This window comes from Gouania willdenowi, chromosome 15, assembly GCF_900634775.1.
Source record: "Gouania willdenowi chromosome 15, fGouWil2.1, whole genome shotgun sequence".
Taxonomy (NCBI): Eukaryota; Metazoa; Chordata; class Actinopteri; order Blenniiformes; family Gobiesocidae; genus Gouania; species Gouania willdenowi.
Genome location: NC_041058.1, coordinates 27544673 through 27566163, shown reverse-complemented (window position 1 = coordinate 27566163; position 21491 = coordinate 27544673). Strand labels below are relative to the sequence as shown.

The 21491-nt window shown below is 39.2% G+C and overlaps 1 protein-coding gene across 2 annotated transcripts; it reads left to right on the top strand.

Moving 5' to 3' along the window:
* The first annotated feature begins 913 nt into the window (after nt 1-913).
* Nucleotides 914-17316, top strand: pwwp2b (PWWP domain containing 2B). Of its 2 annotated transcripts, none has more exons than XM_028467682.1 (3): nt 914-1422; nt 5744-7462; nt 16009-17316. In XM_028467682.1, exons 1-3 carry the CDS (start codon nt 1283-1285, stop codon nt 16283-16285), a joined length of 2136 nt encoding a protein of 711 aa, XP_028323483.1. In that variant the 5' UTR covers nt 914-1282; the 3' UTR covers nt 16286-17316. The 2 variants fall into 2 exon arrangements, with proteins under 2 accessions (XP_028323483.1, XP_028323484.1); XM_028467683.1 differs by having other exon boundaries at nt 918-1422; nt 5744-7466; nt 16009-16143.
* The last annotated feature ends 4175 nt before the right edge of the window (nt 17317-21491 follow it).

Genomic DNA, 21491 nt, shown 5'->3' with positions numbered 1-21491 from the left:
TGTTTCATGTTTTCCACCTCACACCGATAGCAGAGGTGTAAATTGTGTTTTATAAAGTGCAAAATAAACTGCCCGTAAAAATGGTTTTGTAAAAGTGTCAAATGGTAGAAGTTCTAACATCTATTGTTCCTCACACCAGCCTCACAGTCGATAATCAGTCACCAGATTATCTGGATACTATTTGGACCGTAACACCGCGAAACAAAACATAAACGTGAGCAGCTTTTTATGAGCTAAAACATCCACAGACTGAATGAAAACATGAGCAGGACCAGAAAACTGCTGAAATAAATGCTAAACAGTCATATTGTGTGAGGAGGCGTCATGGACCGGGTGGGGTGAGATGGGGGGGGGTTGGGTCGCAACGACGACGACGAAACAAGGTGCAGCACCTCTCTAGAAAGTCCCCTAACAGCCTCTGTCTACAACTTTTGCCCATTTACTCAGTCATTCGACACAGAAGAGGTGTGAGAACATGAGTTTGAGCTGGAGCTGATACGACGATTGAAAAAATCGCACAGTGTCTGCCTGTCTTTACTCTTCTGTCTCGAACGATATAAATGACTACAAAGATGGCGTCCGAATTTTTCATATATATATATATATATAAATACACTTTCATATATATATTAAGTCTTTCATATATATATATATATATATATATATATATAGTGATTGCAGAATTGTTGATATCAATGCCATTTTATGTTAGTTTAATCACATTTAACTTGATTCATGGCTATTGGCAAACCTGTAATGAAACAAATAAGTAAATTAAAAAAAACTTAAATACACTGTAGCTAATAAAAGGGATAATTTAATGATGATGTATCTGCATATTTTGTGGCTTTAGCTTTGTATTTTTCTTCGTCATGATTTTTCTTTTTATGTTAATAGATGTGTTGAAGGCATCTGAAAAATGACACAAACTGTTGGGATCTATTACGGTTACGTGAAGCCATTGTTTGAAGCGCAACGCCATGAACCCTTCAGAGGTGAAAAGCGAGGCATTCCCGTTCTAAAAGTGGAGCTAATGAAAGGCATCTCCGCGGCCTGGAGAGGAGGAAGGGAAGGCCTGCTCGTCTGTTGCAGCACACACGACGTGATGTCAGCGGTGGCAGCGCTGTTGTAATTGACTTGGAGGGGGTGATGGCGTCATTCCCTGCCCTGCTGTAGCCTCCTGCTCCGATAGCGAGGGGGAGACGGATCTTTGGCCGACGCGACCGTGGCTCCCTTAGCCGGGATCGAGCACCGCCGAGCCGGACAAATCACCCCAGGATACATGGAGGCTGCGGCCGAGCAGCTGCGGGCCGGCTCTCGGCTACCTGTCACTGTCGATCAAATTGTGAACGACACACTGGTCGTGACACTGACTCATCGAGAAAGAAGCTACACAGGGATATTGCTCGACTGCAGTAAGAAGTGGGTGTCCTTTCCCTTCGTAATTTAAATAATTTCAAATACATTTAGATTAACCTATGCTAACGGCGAGCTCAAATGTAATGCTAAGTCGAAGTCCGCTAATAGTTAGCTGCATGCTAGCCCACTGGGCCTCAATAGAGTATCTATTGTAGCTGTGCCAGGAGAGCTAAATGCTTGGTAGACGTAATGTATCCACTATATCAAGAATATAATATTTACTTAGTCGCATTTCTTTCCCCCCCCCCCCCAACAGCTTAAAGCACCCTTGTCTGCATAGCGTTTAAATTAGACAATAGGTACGACCAGTGGTTCTATCTGTAGCTTATTGTTAGCCTAGTAAAACATAAGTTAGCTAAAACGTATTGCAACAAGATCAGGCCCTTAGTAAACTCTATATATATACATTTATAGGTTGTTTTTTTTTTAATAATTCCACACAGGTTGACATGTAATGCCTTGTACTAATCTTGATATATGTAGCATTTAGTCATCTGTGTGAACATTTGAATGTGTAATCTGTCATATGACCACAAGTAACAATATAAATGATGATAATGTAGTTTTAGTAGTTGTATTCTGGTCTTGCATGTATTTAAATGTAGTGTTTCTGAATGTTGATTACCATATTATTAACAATCCTTTGTCAAATCAGTCCAACCATGTGTAACAGAGAAACACATCAAAGTAGAATTCATTATACATCAGACATAAGCCTTGGGTTACTCCTGGTGTTTGTACTCTTTAAAAGCCTCTAGCTTTAGTACTATTTATAGACAATCAGATCCTGACCAGCTTTTCTCCTTACGAGGGTCCCCCCCCATTTTTCATTGCAATAACCAAAGGTGTCTTGAAAACAACAGTTTCTGAGCCTTTTATTTCAGTCTGTCATTGAGACAATTTGACGGCTTTCCTTTCACCTCATGGAAAAATACCCCGTCTTTGTCCTACAGCTTATTTGCAATAATCTTTATCTGATGTTATGCAGGGTGATCTTCACCTCTAACAGTACAATACATTACAAAATAACTACAAAGCAGTAAATCATGGTTGCTTCCTTTTCACTGTGCTTAACTACCACTAGCTGTTCTCTGCCACAGACAGGACATACACTGTTATGTCAGTCAGACTGAACGTTAAAATTCGCCATCTTACGCATGTGTGAGAAAGTGAGAGGAGCAGGCCACACCATGAGAACACTTGAGATCTCTGCCAGCATTTTCTCTTGGGGGGGATTCATTCTCCCCAAATGTGCTCTAATTAATAATCTTAGTGCATAAGAGCAGCAAGTAGGGCCAGATGAAAAAACTAATGGAAATCTCTTGGCTCCCTCCCTGCACCTCTGAATCCCGTGTGATTCATGGGATTGTTTTTGTTCAGTCAGATGTTGGGAAGGGGGGTGGTGGGTGTTCTGGGCATCCTGTAGTCTCTTTGTCTGCTTTCTTCTGCCCAAAAGCTGCACAAACATGTGACTGTTGCCTGCTAGCCACACGTCTTAAAGATTTATTGGCAGTGCAGGCCTTTGTCAGAAATCTTTGTTGATCCTAGATGTAAGAATAAACTAAATATACCAAAAAGTCAGAAAAATGTGCTTTATTGGTGCCCCAGAAGGAAGCAATGTTCATTGCCCTGACTCCTTGCATGGCATCCCCCACTCTGACCCCCTTTTCACACAGGTGATAGGGTTCTCACAAGGAATTTTTCACAGCATAGGGAGATCTGGTGTGGAAAATTTTGAAATTTATAGTAAAGTAAAGCTAAAGTTGTAGTTTAGTTGAATTGGTGAAGGGTTAGTTAGTTACTCATGCTTGGTATAGGTCTTTAACTAATAAATACTCACAGACACTGTATATTAAGGCTGCACAATTAAGCAAATTTTAATTGTGGTCACAATTTTGACTGCCATGAATAAATTAACCTGATCATCGGTGATTTTCACATTTAAAATGAGGCTCTGCTGCATATCCAACCAGGCACTTTCTCAACCCCAGTAGTCAGCCAACAACCAGTGGGCAAACACATGATTAAGGCTCCATTAAGCTGCCTTAATAACAAGCGAGTAACGCTTCAGCGGCTCGACAGCTTTGGGTCACTCTGGTAAACTTGACAGATGAGAACGAGTGATGTGGAGTGACCAACCTGCAACTCTGCTTATTTACTGGGTTTTTTTCAGAAAAAGCAACATGTTGACATACTCTGAGCTCAGCCTGGTCCGGTAACGGCTCAGCCTGGTCTGTTAACTATAAGCCCCGCCCCTCTGCTTCAGCTGTCGGCTGGGATGAAGGAAATAAAACATGGATCTGTCATCCAGATGTCAATCTATCCCTCTCCCTCTTTGTTTTTCCTCTGAGACTTTATTACACCTGAGCCCTGCCGAACCAAACGGGTCAGGTTTGGACTTGTGTAGGTCACGTCAGCTGCGCCGCCTTTGTTGTCTCATGAGTGTCGGCACTCAGGGTGCACACAACCTGTGTGACTCTTGGCCAAAAGTTGACGTGATGATACTCTGTTAACTTAACATGGAAGTGAGTAGGAGCCGATAAAACTGGATTTTTAGGGCTTTTTTTAGATGGGGAGGGAGCTCGTGTTGCACATGCCGACTTGCCCCCATGAGTTGATTGACAAGTACCTGATTAGTTCGTATTAATTAATTAATCTAGCGTATACTCAAGGCAGGAAATGTTGACAGTCTGGTGTTTCTTGCTCAAAACCTGCAGGCTTAAGCCTAATGTTAACTTTTATTAATACACTGTAATTGTTTTCAAAGAGTTGCACTCAGTAATAGTGTATTTGTAGTTAGCCCATAGTAAATTTTGGGTACATTTTATAGTATTTTAGTATTCTTGTTTAAAGCTTTTCTTTTGCGCTCTAAACTGTTCACATATTGTTTGTTAAAAAGTAGTTAAATTAGAATGCAGATATTTTTCAAAACATGATAATCGTGATTAATAATTGTAAATATGATGTGATTATAATTTTGGCCCTACTGTATAGACAATAAAATCAAATTTTATTTAAAAGGCTGATTCCAAGACGCGCTTTACAAATTTAAATGAACACACACACACACACACTATGAAGCATACTGTTGTTTGTATTGGACTGTGATTACGGGTTACAAAGCGGAGGATGCACACAATAGAGCTTTAATCGAACCTTAAAAAGAAGACCCGGGCCGGACCAGCGTAGGGAGTTTTCGCATTGTTTTTCCTTTTTTTTTTTAAACGGTACAGATTTAATAATCGTTGCACACAGACTTCCAGGTGTGACCGTGTTGTTTAAACTCTCTTTAATCTGCATAACTGAGAAGCACATACATCATCTGTGATTTGCTCAGATTCTCTCGTCTTTACCTGAAGACCCCTGGAGCCACTTAGCCGCCCCCGATGTTGCATGTGTGCATCCTCTGCTTGGAAACCGTAATTTCTATCCAATATTAACAGTGTGCTTCAACCAGACGTAGCATGTCGCGACACATGGAGCTGCTTGTCATGTACAGTATATAACTCAAAATTCCATAACAGTCCCAATAATGCCTAATTTTAATTTGAAAACCTCGTCTTTGAATCAGTCTTTTAATAAAAAACATTATTTCTTGTCTATACAGTGTTTGTGAGTATGTATGAGAAGACCTATGAGTAACTACATTGATTATGACTTTCATCAATTGAAGAAATAACTTTTGGCTTTAAAGTAAGGCAGTAACAAATATAAAAACACTCGAAAAAAACAACTACTTTAGCTTTACTTTATTATAAATTTTAATATTTTCTGGGGGGGAGATGCGTCCGGACCCCCCTACAACACTTGCGCCAATGTAACACGCTCCCACACCACCCATTCCCCAATGCTGTAAAAAATTCTTGGTGAGGACCCTGCTATTTAATCTGAATGAGAATCATAAAACGTCATAAATAAAAAGCAGGTCATATAACAATGTGAGTATTTACAATCTGTCTTTCCTGAGCTTGTGACGTCATTCTCCACATTGGTGGAGTGGAAAGTTACCTCAGCAAATCACTGACAAAATGGTAGCTATTAAATATAGGATACGTAGAGAATTATATTAACCAAAATTATTTGTACTGCAAAAGTAAGCTCCTTTGGTGTTTTTTTTATTTCAGTAATGATATTTTTGTAGTAACAATGTTTGTTCCAAGCTTTATGTTTTTTAATCAGTAATTTCAAAATGGGGCCCATTGTCACTATGATTTCTTTTTTGGAAAGTGTGGTGCATTGCTTTTGTGTATCTGCCATCTTAAATGATCACATCTACAGTTTGTGATGGTTAATTTTCTGTTTGTTTTTTTCTCCCCCCCATTAGGACTGGGCTGTTTTGTTTACCGAACTTTACAGCCAAACTCGAGGACTGTCTATTACCAAAATCGGCTTGTGAGGTCCCACCAGTTTTGAGTGATGATCTGGTTTCTGAATATCCTAACCTAGCTTCATGTGAACCAAAGGATGACAACATTCTCCCCGAAAATGGTGCACCTGATACACCTCCTTTTCCAGTACCCACACCAGTGCCATCTGGACAGACATCTTATCCACCTTATTTTGATGGAGCCCCCTTCCCTCAGCCCCTATGGGTACGCCACTCCTACAGCCAATGGGTACCTCAACCTCCACCACGGCCAATAAAAAGAAAGAAGCGGCGAACACGAGAGCCCGGCCGTATGACTATGAGCACCATTCGTTTGCGGCCTCGGCAGGTACTCTGTGAAAAGTGCAAAAACACACTGAATAGTGATGAAGACAGCAAAGACGGTATGAGCAAGCCATCAAGAAAAGAGAATTCTGTACAAAGTGATGATGACGGCGATGACAAGGAAACACCATCCAAATTGTTAAAGAAAGAGGACGTTGTTCTTGTTTCTAAGGACACTAAAAGACGGGAAAATGGCCCCAGCCTGGACAGCAAACGTCTCCGAAAGGACAAAAGGGCAGAGGGTGATGGGGAGAAGTATTCTGGAGGTGAAATTATTCCCCACAGCCCTGTTATAAAGATATCCTATAGCACTCCACAGGGCAAGGGGGAAGTGATGAAAATCCCCTCGCGTGTCCATGGGTCAGTCAAGCCCTTCTGTCCCAAACAGCTGACACAGAATGGTGTGGGAGAAAATGGCAAAGCACCCTCAGGCCCTACAAAAGAACAGCGTCACATTCTGGATGCCACAAGGTCTGGCCTCACTGTGTCCATTCCTAAACTCAAACTAACAAGACCTTTTGCAAATGTGTCTCAGGATTCTCTCTCTCCAAAGAGTTGCATGAGACCCCCTCAGAGGGAGGTTGAGGAGAGTATAGTTGAGTATGAGGCAGAACTTGTTGGAGGCACAAAAAGACGAAGCTCAAGGGCACCTGCGCCATGCGTCCCCCATTCTGAGGACTCGGGTGAAGGCAAGAACTCTCTTGAGTTGTGGTCAGGAAGTTCAGGAGAGGAGGCAGAGCGGGGCCACAGTGACCTAACCTTATTAATTAATTTCCGGAAGCGCAAAGCGGATTCTTCTAGCCTGTCAGTGTGCAGCAGTGATAGTTTAGATGAGTCCAAGTCCTTTAGTTCTGATGGCACTTCACCTGAACTGTGTGACCTGGCACCTGGTGAGGATCTTTCTGTGACATCATCTTCCTTACCTTCTCGGGATAATTGCAAAACTGTTCCACCACTCACGGTGCGCCTTCACACCCGCAGTATGACAAAGTGTGTGACTGAGGAGGGCCACGCTGTGGCTGTAGGAGACATTGTTTGGGGTAAAATTCACGGCTTCCCCTGGTGGCCGGCCCGTGTCCTCAGTATCAGTGGTATCCGCAAGCAGGAGACTGCTAGCTGTGAGGCCCAATGGCCCCAAGCGAAGGTGGCATGGTTCGGCTCACCTACCACTTCCCAACTGTCTGTTGCCAAACTGTCCCCCTTCAGGGAGTTTTTCAGGTCCCGCTTCAACCGCAAAAAGAAAGGGATGTACCGGAGAGCCATCCTGGAGGCAGCCAAGGCAGTGGGACACGTGGGCCCAGAGATTACTTCACTGCTTTCCCACTGCGACACGTAGGTCAGTTCATGGCAGTCACCCATCGTTTGTGTCACATTTACACTTTAAGTTTTAAACCACACTATATGTAACCGGTCACTTTCACTCGCAAAATGTTGCATTGATGTTTTCTATTCTCTTTAGTTGGTGGATATTGCCTGAGCCTACCTGATTAAGATTGACTGGTTGTTCTATTGCTGCCTTGGAATGTTAATTAAATTGAGTTCATTATAACATGCAGTTTCAGTTGGGTCTTTTCCTGTCTTAAAATAAATAAAATTCTTACAGTTCTAGTCATCCATACAGTGTGACTCAGCAAGGGATCAGGAAGTGTGTGTTCAGAGGATGTCTTAAGACGTAATTTTAACAATTACAAGTATGTGCTTGTTTTTTTCAATTTTTGCATTTTTTGTACAGTAGTCCCCTGCTATAACGCTGTTCACCATTCGCGGCCTCTGTGTTTTACAGTGCAATTTTGCATGCATTTTCTAACAATGTATGAAAGCGCATTGTATTCTGCGTCCTGATTGGCTGCTGCGTTCACACCGAATGCCTCACGAAATGGCCATACATCCAGATTACAGACAAAGTCAATGGATAGACGCGGCCCAGTTGTAAAATCTTTCCTGTGCGGCGGTGCGGTCCAACCCACGCGTCATTTGTTGACGATGTCAGGTCGTCAACACAGACACCGGTCTGTTCACCCATTCAACCATGGAGTAGAAGCTGTGTGTGACTACCTGGAGCTGTATGACACAGCCTTTATAACCAGGACCAGACCAGGAAGGATTTGGTGTGGAGGAGAATCAGCGAGGAGGTGGTAGTAGCAGGTAAAAGTTCTCTGTAGTTTTCATCTTTGAAAGTCAGCGCTGAGCTAGGATAGCATTAGCCGCTAATCACACCGGCTGTTTTCACTGGTGGTTTATTTTTATGAGAGGAGAAAAAGGAGCACAGCTCCTTGCTTCATTAGGCAGTGAATCTCACCGAGTTGGATGTGTTGCTGGTGAGTTTGCTTCAAACTCGCGTATGAAGCGAATGGGACATTTTTTTGATCCTGCGCACTTTGAAGTGCTGTATGTTTGTAAGTTTTCTCCCCGACAACACCCACAATGTCGACGTCTGTCTGAGAAAAGTGTATAAAGTGTGTGGTGAGTGGTTTTACAGCCTTAAAACATGTATAATATTTGTAAAAAAAAATAAGGCTGACTACTAGAATGGAACCCCTGTGATAAATGAGGGACTACTGTACATAGTTGTACAAAGGAATAACAGTAGGCCTGGGCAATATATTGAAATGTGCAATATTTCAAGATTTTGATTTTTAGGCAATATAGAAAGTGACTTCTTTTAAAGCTTATTTTGCATCCAAATAATAGTTCCAGGAGTCATTGCCACTGCATTTACTACTTTTTCCTGAAAAATGAGAACACCAAGGCCGGAAACTGAAACGCCAAAAGAAATGATTAAGTTACTTATTAGTACCATTGCATTTATGGCTTTTGATGTGAGGCTAACCTCACAAAAATTAAAGTATTGCAATTGCATAATTTAATAATTTTTCAAAGAATAAATCAATTAAAAGTACATGAACTTATTTATTTGTTAACATTCCAACAAGGCACATTATAAAATCAAAACATTTTTAATTGACCCCACTTATGTATACATTAAATAATATTGTACAGGCCTATAACTGAGTGGGCTGCTGAAATATATTAAAATCAATCATAATCAATACGTCCAAAGTGCACTAAAGTTTGATTTCTGGAGAACTTAATTTTTAAAATAGTTCCCTTTTATGCTCCGAATAATCTCTGTATTAGTTGCTGATAGACATTCCACTTTAAGGATTCTTTCAGCCTTATTGATATAAGTGCTCCGCTGCTGCTTAATACTACAGAACTCTAACTAACATGTGCTGTTCCTTACAGCAGAAGATGCCAAAAACTGGCACAGCTTGTGCAGCTGTTTGTATGTGTGTATTTTGTTGTCTTATGTTTTTTTGTTTATCTTTTATGTATTTTCGGTAATTTTGGATGTCTTTTTCTGTATTTTTTGGTACGTTTGTTATTCTTGGATTTTTGTTGGTTTTTGTTGTCCCATTATATATATATATATTTCCATTGTGCATTTTTTCTCTTTTTGTATCCTTTTGTGTATTTCTACATTTATTTGTACATTTTTGTAAAAATAAATGCAGAAATAGTATTTGTTTTGTTGTCCCATTGTGCATTTTTTTCTCCTTTTGTGTGTTTTGTTGTCCTATTAAGTATTTGTGTTGTTCTTTTGTGCATTTCTGTTAATGTGTTTTTGTTGTCATTTTGTGTAATTTTTTTGCTGTCATTTTATGCATTTACTTTTGGGGCTGCTAGCTGCCCCTGTTTGCGATACAGGCAAAGTAGTAGTAGTTTTATTTATTTTTTTACAAACCTTAAAGCACTGTGTTGTCATTTTAATCTGAGTGGCGTTTGTGAAAAAATTTTGATATGAATTTTGGTCCATATTGCCCAGCCCTAACTCTGATGGACCTCAGACTTCTGTCCAGGCTGGTCACACTGTTATCCAATTATTTTCACAACATAAAGTTACAGTTTAACCCTGCTACAAGTGAAAATAACAAGTAAAACAAGCTGTCATTTATGCAGAGGTTGGTGAAATGCACGTTAGAGGATGGATATCCGAAACTGTTCGGTAAACTATTTAAAAATTATGCTTGGCTTCAGTGGGGCTGTTCACATATATATATGTGTGTGTGTATATATATATATATATCGAGTTTTTTATTTTGACGATTCCAGTATTGATATACTGTATATATAGGGCTGGGTGTTAGTTGTTGTGTAAATCATACGTGTAAAGGGAAAAGAAAGACAAAATTGAAAGCTCCGAATCTGCACATGAGCATGTGCCTGCGTGCGCATGCCTCTGCTACAGGAGAAGAACACTCATGGACACAGAGGCAAAGTTAGGTTAGCATGTCGGCAGTTTGGTAGTAATACACAAAAAAAGAGAGAAATAAGTCCTGGTGGTGCTGCAAACAAAACGCTACCTTATTCACTATAAGAAATCACCACACCACTGAGTATGCAGCATTTAAAGCTAGAAATTGAGCTCGCGCAGCAAAGAGCCATTGAGCTGCTGTTGCAAACTTATATTATTTCTAGTGTGGAATTATTCTACAATATTCACTCACCACGGCAGTAAAATAGACCATCCTAAGTCAATCTACTGCAGTAATTACTCTTTTTCTTTATTTTTCTTTATCCTCTATCCTTTATTTATCCCTTATCCTTATATTTATCACTTATTATTATTATTACCAACACGAACAAAGATAGAGGACAACACTGACTACAGATGAGAATACACAAAAAAGGACATTCAGAAGAAATCAAGAATGTTTTGACCAGAGAGACATGTAAACCCATGTAAATTTGCGATGGTAAAACGGGACGGGACCCGGATAAGCAAACTGCTTCTCTAGTCTCCTTTTTCGGCATGTACAAAAAAGAAAAAAAAAAAAAAAAAAAAGTGAATGTAACCATGTCGGAAATAAACTGAATAAATAAATAAATAAATAAAATTATCGCTGCTGGCTTGTTTTTTTGTTTAGTGCACCGACTACCAACTGTACTCGGCAAAATAAACCTTTCTGATTCTCAACCAGTAGAAAATGCTATGAACACCTGATTATGCATGAAAAAAAAAAAACACCGTCATATACTGTGAAACTGTTCGAATTTAGAAAAATACCGTGATATACATTTTTGGTCATACCGCCCAGCTCTATGTATGTGTATATGTTGTTATAGCTTTTTTTTTTTTTTTAAATACTTTTGCTAATTCTCAGAACAGCATGAAAAGCACAGTTAGATCCTAAATAACCCAGATCTACCACTAAACAAGCCATGCTACACAACTTACTAACACGTGCTGTCTCTTTTAGGAAAAAATGCCAAAAGTGGCACATATTGTTTAGTTGTTTATTGTGTATAGCGCTATTTAAAAAAAAAAAAAAAAAAATCAATATGAGATTTGATCTATCGCCCAGCCCCACCGACCCGTCTGGCTTGGTTCGGGTATCCATCCTCTGTGTGTTTCACCAACCTCTGGATAGATGATAGTTTGTTTCACTTGTTGGTTAGTTTACTCTTGTAGTGTGATCAAACTGTGGCTATATGTTGTACATTGTATGAAATAATAGTTGGACAAAAGTCTGACCAACGTTGACAGAAGTCTGAGATCCAGGAATGCTTCATTGAGCAAGCTGTTGCAGCCGATGCACTCATTTCAGGGTGCGCACTCCTTCACGCAGCACTCACCATACTCCCTGGGCGAGGGGTGGATGCATGGTAAAATGTCTTAAACTGGTAAATTTGTAAATAGTGAATATATTAGAAACGGTGATGGACAATCCTTGGATGTGTTTGTGCTGTCAGGTTCTCATTTCAATGAATGTTTCCAGGTGTCTCCAAGCGATCACATAACTGGCTGACCATTTGTGTTACTTTCAGATAAATGAATGGTGCAGTGGAAAGAGAAGGGAAATGTTGCATCAATTAAAAAACAGTCAGCCCACAGTTCAATACGTACCTCGATTTTTTGGTCACGGATTAGTTTCTGATGGCCCGGGCTGTTCAAGTGTTTCCAGTGTTTTAAGTACAATTTAAAGAACAGCAAGGGATTAAAAAACTACTTTTTTCATTTTAAACTGTTTTATTTTACTTTGAAGCAAAACTAAATTCATACACTGTGTATCTCATGATATAAAATAGACAAAACATAAAATAACATTCCGAAGGACAAGTGCTTAACTCTGGCAGTCCATATACAAACTAGAGTAATATTAATTAAAAATTGCATTATTTTCAATAAATAAGCCTGTACCACAGTAAAATTAAACTGGCCATTTATTTTGAAATATGGAAACGGTATTTAAAAGACGACTAAGCCCACATCTCCAACCATTGAAAACGACTGCAAATCCCTGGTGATGAATACCTACTGCCTTTGTTGTTTTCTGTGTTTTTCTGAACAAGTAAAGTATGTCTGAATGAAGGTACTGGGAGGGACTGTTGCTTGTTGGCTTATTAATTCACATGCGCGCTGACTCACAAGCACAGTCAGGCAAAAGAGAGACATACAATGCATGGAGCGGAGCCTATACACCAAACCGTAAAACCCACAGTTTACAACTTAGAATTGAACCGTGGATGCTGTACTGAATGGTTTAATATATTATTGAGAATTCTTGCATGCCTAATATATATTAGAAGTGTGCCAATACATTATTATAGTAATCACGATTTGACACGTGGCGGTTCGATAACAATTCATAAATGTTAAAAATCAATTGTTTTTCATAATAACTAAATGATAGGAACATGACCACTGCTCGTGGAACAAAGGTTAAAGTCGCACGGACACATGAAAGAACGGTCCAGATGAAGAAGGCGATGGCAGCAAACTCTTTATCTACAATTACTGAACAGGAGATTCATTCATCTGAAAGAATCAAGTGCTGTATCCTATGATTTCAAAGTTGGCCAAAATGCATCTGTGCATTCCTGGCACCAGTGTCTCCTTGCCTAGCGCATTTCCTTTGTTGCGCCGCGAACGGCTCCGGGTCGGCCTGGAAGGGCTTCCCGTGGACTCCACTCTGCAGTTACGTCAGCCACCCACCTGAACGGTCTTGAAACACGGACACAGCGGAGCTCTCTTAATTCGGAATATGTTGACCAGCTCCTTTTCTCACACAGTTTAAAATCCTAAGCATAATGATCAGCAGCAATGGTGATGGTGAAGACAGCATTGATGTCGAGTACCAGGCATGATTTCATAATTAATAACATAATAAATAATCACAGTTTTTTTTTTATCAATCCACCTTTTATTTAAAAACCCATCGAAACTCGTGATAAGCATTAATATCGTAATAATCATTGATTAATTGAATTGTTGCACCATGAATCGTAATCGTGAGGTTCATTGGATGACACACACACACATATATATATATATATATATATATTTATTGTGAAGGGCACCCAAGGCTCCACACTAACTTTTCCAGTGGTGGCACTGGTGCGACTAACTTTATCAGTTGGTCGTACCAGCACAGAATTTGGTCGCACCTTTTTTCCTTTTTTTGAGCGGGGTGGGGAGAGCGCTTCCTTTTTAATGCTGCCCTCAATGTGAGCACGCAGTCGTTGTAGGACTCGTTATGCCTGGCTCCGTTCGAGGACCATGTGCACTCCAAAGGAGAACATTGGTGTTTAAACTCAGTTTATTCACCGTTGTATTACCCGCAGCAAAGTTGTGTGAGCGTGCACCGTCTCCTCACCCAATCCTCGGTCAACTGAGCTGCCAGCTAATTTGCAGTGCTGGTTTATAGACGGTTTTACTTTAATCCCGCAGAGCGGAGAGAGAAAGAGAAGTGCACTCTGTGGGACGTGATGAAGCGCTCAGCCGCTCCTTATAAAATAACGTCACCCTATACAAACTCACACAGATGCAACCAGATAAAAATTTCACTCTCACACACAAAATAACCTAAAGACATGATGCTGCCATTCCCATATTTCTGAGGCTTGCAAGATTCACCCTTTTTCCTCCAAGCATAACTATGGTCATGATGGCCAAGCAGTTTAGTTTTGTCAGACTACAGGACATGTCTCCAAAAAATAAGGTCTTTGTCCTTGTGTGCTGTTGCAAACTGTAATCTGGCTTTCTAATGTTTCATTTGGAGTAATGGCTTCTTCCTGGCAGAGTGGCCTTTCAGCCCATGTTGGTGCAGTACTCATTTCACTGTGGATAATGACACACTTTTACCAGCTTCAGCCAGCATCTTCACAAAGTCTTTTGCCTCTGTTCTTGGGTTGAACCCATCTCGTCCTGATAGCTAGACATTCCCGTGGTGTTTGTACTTGCATATAATTGTTTGAACAGATGAACGTGGCACCTTCAGGTATCTAGAAATGGCACCCAAGGATGAACCAGACTTGTGCAAATACACAATTATCTTCCTGATGTCTTGGCTGATTTCTTCTGACTTTACCCATGATGTTTACACAAAGAAGCAGTGTGTTTCAGGTGTCTCTCAAAATACATTCACAGGTGTCTCTAATTAACTCGTATGATGTCAATAAACCAATCAGAAGCTTCCAAAGACATGACATCATCATCTGGGCTTTCCTAAAGTGTTTAAAGGCATAAAAATCTTAGTAAAGTAATAAAAGACTGCCTAAAAAATTACTTCTCTCAATATTCTGACATTTAGCAAATAGAAATTATTTAAAAAATCCTACTTGACCTAAAACAGGAAAAGTTTATTCTGATTTCATGTGACACAGTGAGAAAAAAAATCTGTATGCGTCTTTTTACATAGTGTATATAAATGTCTGAAAATTTGGAACTCCAAAATAATTTTATTAAAACTAAAAATTCTTGTGAAATGCACCAAAGCATTCTTCTTATTTTTCCATCCTTAAATATTTCCAATAATTGATGGAATCTGTAATGCTTCTTTGAGTTAAACGCAGGCTACAGGTGTAACCACTTAATGTTGGGTGATAACAAAACAAAAAAAGGTTCCAATGAACATTTAGCATCCTAATATTAACTTTCAACACCAAATGTTTGAAACAATAGTTTTGAAAACTTGGTAACAAAACAGATCCTTAAAAAAAGGGGGGGATCAGAGTGGTAACCTTGAAGTCCTTGAGTCTGGTAAACATCATACATCATTACCCTCCGGCTACAGCTGATTGGCTAATGGCATTTTGATTAGGTAGGATTGTATTACTTTGCGTTTCCAGATTAAAGTGCTTCTTAAAATTTTGGTTTGTTACAACATTAGTAATTTCTCAGGTTCACTGAGTTCGATCAAACATTCTCAAATGTTTAAATGAGTTACTGCAGTTGGCCTAACGTAACAAGCAGTGGACTTTGGTCCAAAAAAGCCTCTGTCGCCAAATCCACACTGCACTTAATAGTCATATCATTATCACAACCGAGCAGCCCTATTTGAAACAAGCATTTGTGATGACACTTCTTCCTGAGCATATAAAACTGTTTTAGCAAACTTTGAGAGACTTCGGCTCCATTAAAAAAAAGCATAATATATACATATACATACATGCAAACATATATTAGAAAAAGACTTAAACAATATGCCTAACAAGTTAGATTTGCTTTAGAATATGAAGTTAACATTTTTCCCTGTACACCATTATCTGTTGTCATTTAATAAAAACTGAGGATGGAAAATGTTTACAAAGCTGCTAGCATTGCTTTTTAACCTACAAACTGCCCAAATAACACTGTAGATAAAAAATTGGTTGAGGAGGCTACTTTTATGTTCGTGGTATTGTAGCATTTTCACGAGTACACACCTTTGTAGCAAATCCACAAAATGTGTTTAAGTGCAGGGTGATCATGCTTCTAATCTTACAGTTATGACTATGTTTTTTTTTTAATCTTTATAAATAAACCGGATAAACTATCTGGATATGTAAGCATTACCTGTGTGATTATGTTCACTCTCTCTCTCTCTCTCTCATAGAAGCTGCAGACTAAAAAGATGGTTTTATTCTCCTGGATTCTCACACTGTCATCAAGACCAAGGAGGGAGTACGTGTGGTTGCCATGGCTACTATTTATATGCCTACCCCCTCCTCCTCTCCCTTCTTTTGGACTGGTGGAAAACGGCTGCTAAGGTGGAGTCTGCTCAGATGGAGTACAAAAACGAGTCTCTGCTCTCATTAGATTGCAAACTTAATTATTATCGTTCTTTGTATAGATTTATTCATATTTCAACAGAGCCCACTACAATGACCTGAATGTATGTTCATTACAATCCAGTCGGTTCAATGTTTCAAACTCAAATCTGACGAAGAAAACCCTCCTGCTGTTTTATGGTGCTCGCCATTGTTTGGAGGGGTTGGCAAAAAAATTGTGACTTTTTTCCCTTTGATATTCAGGGTTTTTTCTGTTTAATTTAAGATGAAATAGTCTTATCCCAAATCCTTGACTGAAATTGTGGCACTCAGTTTGGATTTGTAGTCTTATTTATGCTGAACTCTTTCTCCCGAATCATTGTCTCATTACTTTTTTTTGTTCGTTTTTTTGTTTAAGGAGGATGCCCCTTTAATACTTCATCATGTTTCTTCATTTTCACCTTGAATTATTTAAAGCATTACATTTAGGAAGAAAGAAAAAGCACTTTATCTATACCTTGGTGGCCTGCTGTAAGCTCACTTCTTTCAAAATCTAGTTGGAGATTCAGAAGGTTTTTTAGCAGGCATTCAAGTAGTAGTCGATTTGAAGACAACACACAGTGTTGGGGACACCAGACTGGAACTATACATGAGTTTCTTTGAGAATATTGTTGAACAGCGCACTACGAATATGAGTCCTACTGACTAAATGAGTAATTGTGATGAAATGACGATCCAGCTGTAGGTAAACTGTGAATTCAACTGCTGAGTGTGCTGGAGAGTAGCTTGATCCACCTTTTACAGGCTGCTGTGATAGAGACAATGTTCTAAAGAGGAAATGGAAGACTGCGACCATGACCTTTACTTATCTTTGTGCTGAAAGCAGAGATGGTGGATCAAGGTTGGAGTGGGATGAGGTTTTGTCAAATGCAGCCTGACTTGTCTTTACTTTGAAGGAACTTCACCTGAGGTTGCATACTGTCATCTGACCACCTCTTGTTTTCTAATTTTGATGGTATGGAAAAAGTTGGTTTGAAGAAGTGTTTTTCAGTCACACACTAACCTTCCTTCCACAGCGAGCAGTACAGCAGTCTTTACATCTACCAAAATATATTTTTAAAAGGAGGTTGTTATGTGTATTTTTCCCCTTACATGAGCAACATTGCTGTTGTCCTTGGTTGGTCAATGGTTTTGGCTACTTTGTTGTTTTTTTTTTTTTTACTTATACTGTACTGTACATAAAATAAAACATACAAGCAATACTTGTACTAGTGTCAGTATTCCAGTCTTTTTCTGGTTCTTTGTTCTTATATATTTGCATGTAATGGTTGGACAAAAGTAAATCTTTTAACTAAGGATCGGAAATCGGGCCCGATCACATGGGTTCAGACTCGATCGGAATCGGACGTCATCTCCCGATCAGGATTCGGATATATATGTATATTTATTATCATGGGGTGGGCGGTACACCGGTTCATACCAAATAGAGGTATATACTTTTGTTATGATATACATTTTTAATATACCACCGTACCGGTATATTGATTACACAAGGTTCGGAATGCTACGCTGCACCGCGTCAGACCAGAGCCTTTTCAATGTTGCACTGCGAAGGTAAACAGTAGCGCTCTGGTTACGATGTAAATGGATAAGAAAGCTCTGAAGCTGTAGAACATGATGACACAGAAGAACTTGTGTCAAAAAGAGGAGCCCTGTCTGTTGTTTGGTCGGCAGAACAAGTTGATGCAGAGCGGAGGTGGAGAGTTAGACCCAAGTTCTCAGACATTTGTGAATAAAGGAGTTCAACAGCAGGTAAATCCCTACAACATTTGTTCTGTTTGGAAGAGACCAAACGTATCGTTAGCCTCTCTGGTAGCTAGCCTGATACTAGTGTGTGTGCGCACTGTTTAGTAAGCAGCTAATATTTTATATGCTCTGTACCTGCAATACCAACAAAATTAAATTATCATACTTTTCATCAAGAAAAACATTCATTTAAATTTGTGAAACTAAATGAGGTGAGCATTAAGAGTGAAGTTCCTAAAAGCACATTACTGGCCTTATTTTACAGCACTGTGGCACTTTTATTTTCTTATTTGTTAACATGCCTGTTGGGTATTTTAAGATGAGGCACTATTCATTTTTATTTAACATTATTTAATCTTGCACTAAAGTCTAAAGTGAATTTTCTTTTTATTTATTGCTTGATAGATCAAGCTACATCACAGAAGTGTTCTGTTTAGGGTTGAATGTTAAAATAAGGTAAATAGAATAAATAAGGGACATCTTGGATCTGTTTTTTTGCTCTTTATCTTTTTAATGTATTATAGAAGTGATGGGACTCGGTATCGGCCAATTCTCAAAATCAAAGGACCCCGACTTGGGGGTAAAAAAAAACCTGATCAGGACCTCCCTACCTTTAATCTTATATCATGTTGAGCATTTTATGAAACCTGTAACATTTTCTTGTATTTTTTGCATAATGTAAGTCAAACCACAGAGATAAAGCAACAGCTGTCATGCATAACCAGAGATTAAAGTAATTGATTACAAGTTTGTTACTGTAATTGAGTTGCTTTTATGGGTACTTTTTCGAGTATATTTCTAAATCAGTAATTTTACTTGTACGTGAGTACGTTTTAAACTAAGTAATTAGTTACATTGCTACACCCAACCGTTACTGAGTAAATTATTATGTTTTGCTTTAAAATGATCAACAGACATTGTGAAACTACAAAAAATGAAATGATCAAGCAATCAAATGCATCACATCATAGGCGACCAACAAGATTTGATTATGATTGAACTTTCAACATAATCCATATGTTATTAGTCAATGCAGTCCTGATCAATGCTCAGCCACTGTCCTAGGATACGGTTGTGGTTTCTACCTATTATGTAGTTACCCACATCATGGCACATTTGACATGGCACTGTTTTATAGTTCATAAATGTAGCTATACTTAAAACCAGGAATGAGTGACTCAAGGTAAGAAATGGAAAGGGTGGGGAAGAGTTGACTGTTTTAAAGTGAGAGTGAGATGTGAAGTTGTAGTTGTGCATATTCTGTGATGCATTCAAGCCATTCTGGTGACAAGTGTGAGGCTTAGGTATAATGGTGGTGGCTGTGGACAGAGGGAAGGAGTGAGTGGTAATACCTAAAACAGGTATTTGGGATCAAAGTGTCTAAGGTTTAGCATGTCAGTGCATTGTAGACCAGTGTATGCGCAAAAAATGCTACTGTAAACCCAAGCGCTGCCTCGGGCCCGAAGACGCAGCCAGGCCAGCAGAGAGAGCGGGGGCCAGAGAGCCCCAGGCCACCCCCCACAATGAGCAGCCCCTCAGACACCCCAAAGATCCCAAGCCGAGAGGCAGCCACATACACACCCGAGAAAGCCCCAAGGAGCCGAGAAATTAAACATTGTTTAATACCAGACGAGAGGTTGTGCTGTTGTGCTGAATTATCAGCACTGGTGTGATTCATTCTTAGATAATCACACCAGTGCTGATCATTCAGAACAACAGCACAACCTCTTGTGTGATATTGCTTTTATACAACAGTTCTGCATGCACATTTCATGAGTTAAAACTACAGTAATAAGGATGTTTATTTTTTTTTAATTTTTTTTTCTCTCTCTTTTCTTTAATAAAAAAAATTAATTACTTATTGAGTATTGTGGAATGTTAGAAAAGGCTTTATCAAGTGATGTTACAATAGTCAGCAACAGCAAGTATGAGAAAAAACGAATCCATTTATTATTAACCAATTGGTTACATCATTTTTTACCTTCAACATAATATCTACAGTATTCTACAATTGTAAAAAAATAAAAATAAAAAATTAATTGGAAAAAAAAATAGGAAAATCCGTAAATTTGAATCCGATATTCGTTTTCAGGCTAACATCGGACTGATATCGGATCAGGACACCCCCAGTAATAAGTGACAAGAGATAATGATTTCTTTGTATATTAAATCATTTGGGCCAAATTACAACAGAAGTCAGCACTTCATAACTTTAAGGAGAGTGAAAAAAAAAGAAAGCCAGGTTTATTGCTCTAGACGTTGGCAGTGTGATGGCTGCTACATCTTTACAGCGGAGTCAGAGTCAACAGTGACAAGATAGGCATGTCAGCGTCTTCAATGATGCAGAGTTCATTAAAATTGGAATTGTATTGTTCAGATTGTCTTTAACAGATTAGATACAGGTTGCATATTGGCAAAAAGATTTGGGTCGCATTTGCTTGTAGTTTGAACGTAGCGTGTGTGCTCTCCACTCGTGGAACTATTTTTGTTGGCAGAGCCAAATCACGCCTCCATGTTTGCTTCCGTAAACACCGTATGTGCCCCTTGTGCTCATGCGGGTCACTTCAGGCTTGCATTCCGTTCATACTCCAAACTGATTAAAAATTGGATTTTTTTTAAAAAAATTCGAATTCTGCATTAAGACCTGAAGTGTGAATGTAGTGACAGTGTACTGCGGTGAAGTTTGCCCAACAAATAATGGTAATTAATGGTATTTAGATCAGCCGTACAGCGGAGTGAACCATAAGAAGTCCCGGTGCTGTTGTTGCTCTATATCAGTACTCTTGGAACTGTTGTCTGTAGGAGGATGAGTTATTAATAATGGGTTGCATAAATAAGAATATTGATTATGATTATTAATATTACTTCAAATTTTGCGGGGTGCCACTGCTTTTAACAGGGGAAATATGTTTACGTTTTTAGACTAAACCCATCAATGTGAAACCAGGGAAAAGTGAATTTGAACAGCAACATCTACACCATAATCATAGCTTTAATGAATCAGAGGAATCAAAGATTATGTTTAACCTTTTATTCAAAAGTCAACAATTAACACAGTCAAAATATCGTGTCTGGTCTTGTTCCCTGATTCCTTCATGCTGCCTGTTTTGGATTTTAGTTTTGATTTTGGATTTTTGAATTAAAAACATGGATTGGTTCCAAGAACGCTACTCTTGCATCCTGCCTCCATCTTTTCCTGCATTTGGGTCCACACCCACAGCTAACCGTGACAGGATGCCTCTATACTGGCTAACTATAGACCAATCAGCAACCTTCCATTCATGGCCAAGATCATTGAGAAGGTGGTCTTCAACCAACTGAGTCAATTCTTAACATTCAACAAAATATTTGATAAATTTCAGTCAAGTTTTCATTTTCATCACAGCTCTGAAACTGCTCTGATCAAAGTGATCAATGACATAAGGTTGAACACTGATTCAGGAAAAGTATCTGTTCTCATTCTATTGGATCTAAGTGCTGCATTTGACACTGTAGATCATACAATTTTGTTGCACAGATTGCA

Bases quoted from the DNA above. Each gene is read 5' to 3' on its own strand.
- pwwp2b (XM_028467682.1), top strand. From the start codon at position 1,283: ATGGAGGCTGCGGCCGAGCAGCTGCGGGCCGGCTCTCGGCTACCTGTC. The intron at 1,423-5,743 runs GTGGGTGTCCTT...CCCCCCCATTAG, and splicing joins TTGCTCGACTGCAGTAAGAA to GACTGGGCTGTTTTGTTTAC. The intron at 7,463-16,008 runs GTAGGTCAGTTC...TCTCTCTCATAG, and splicing joins CTGCTTTCCCACTGCGACAC to AAGCTGCAGACTAAAAAGAT.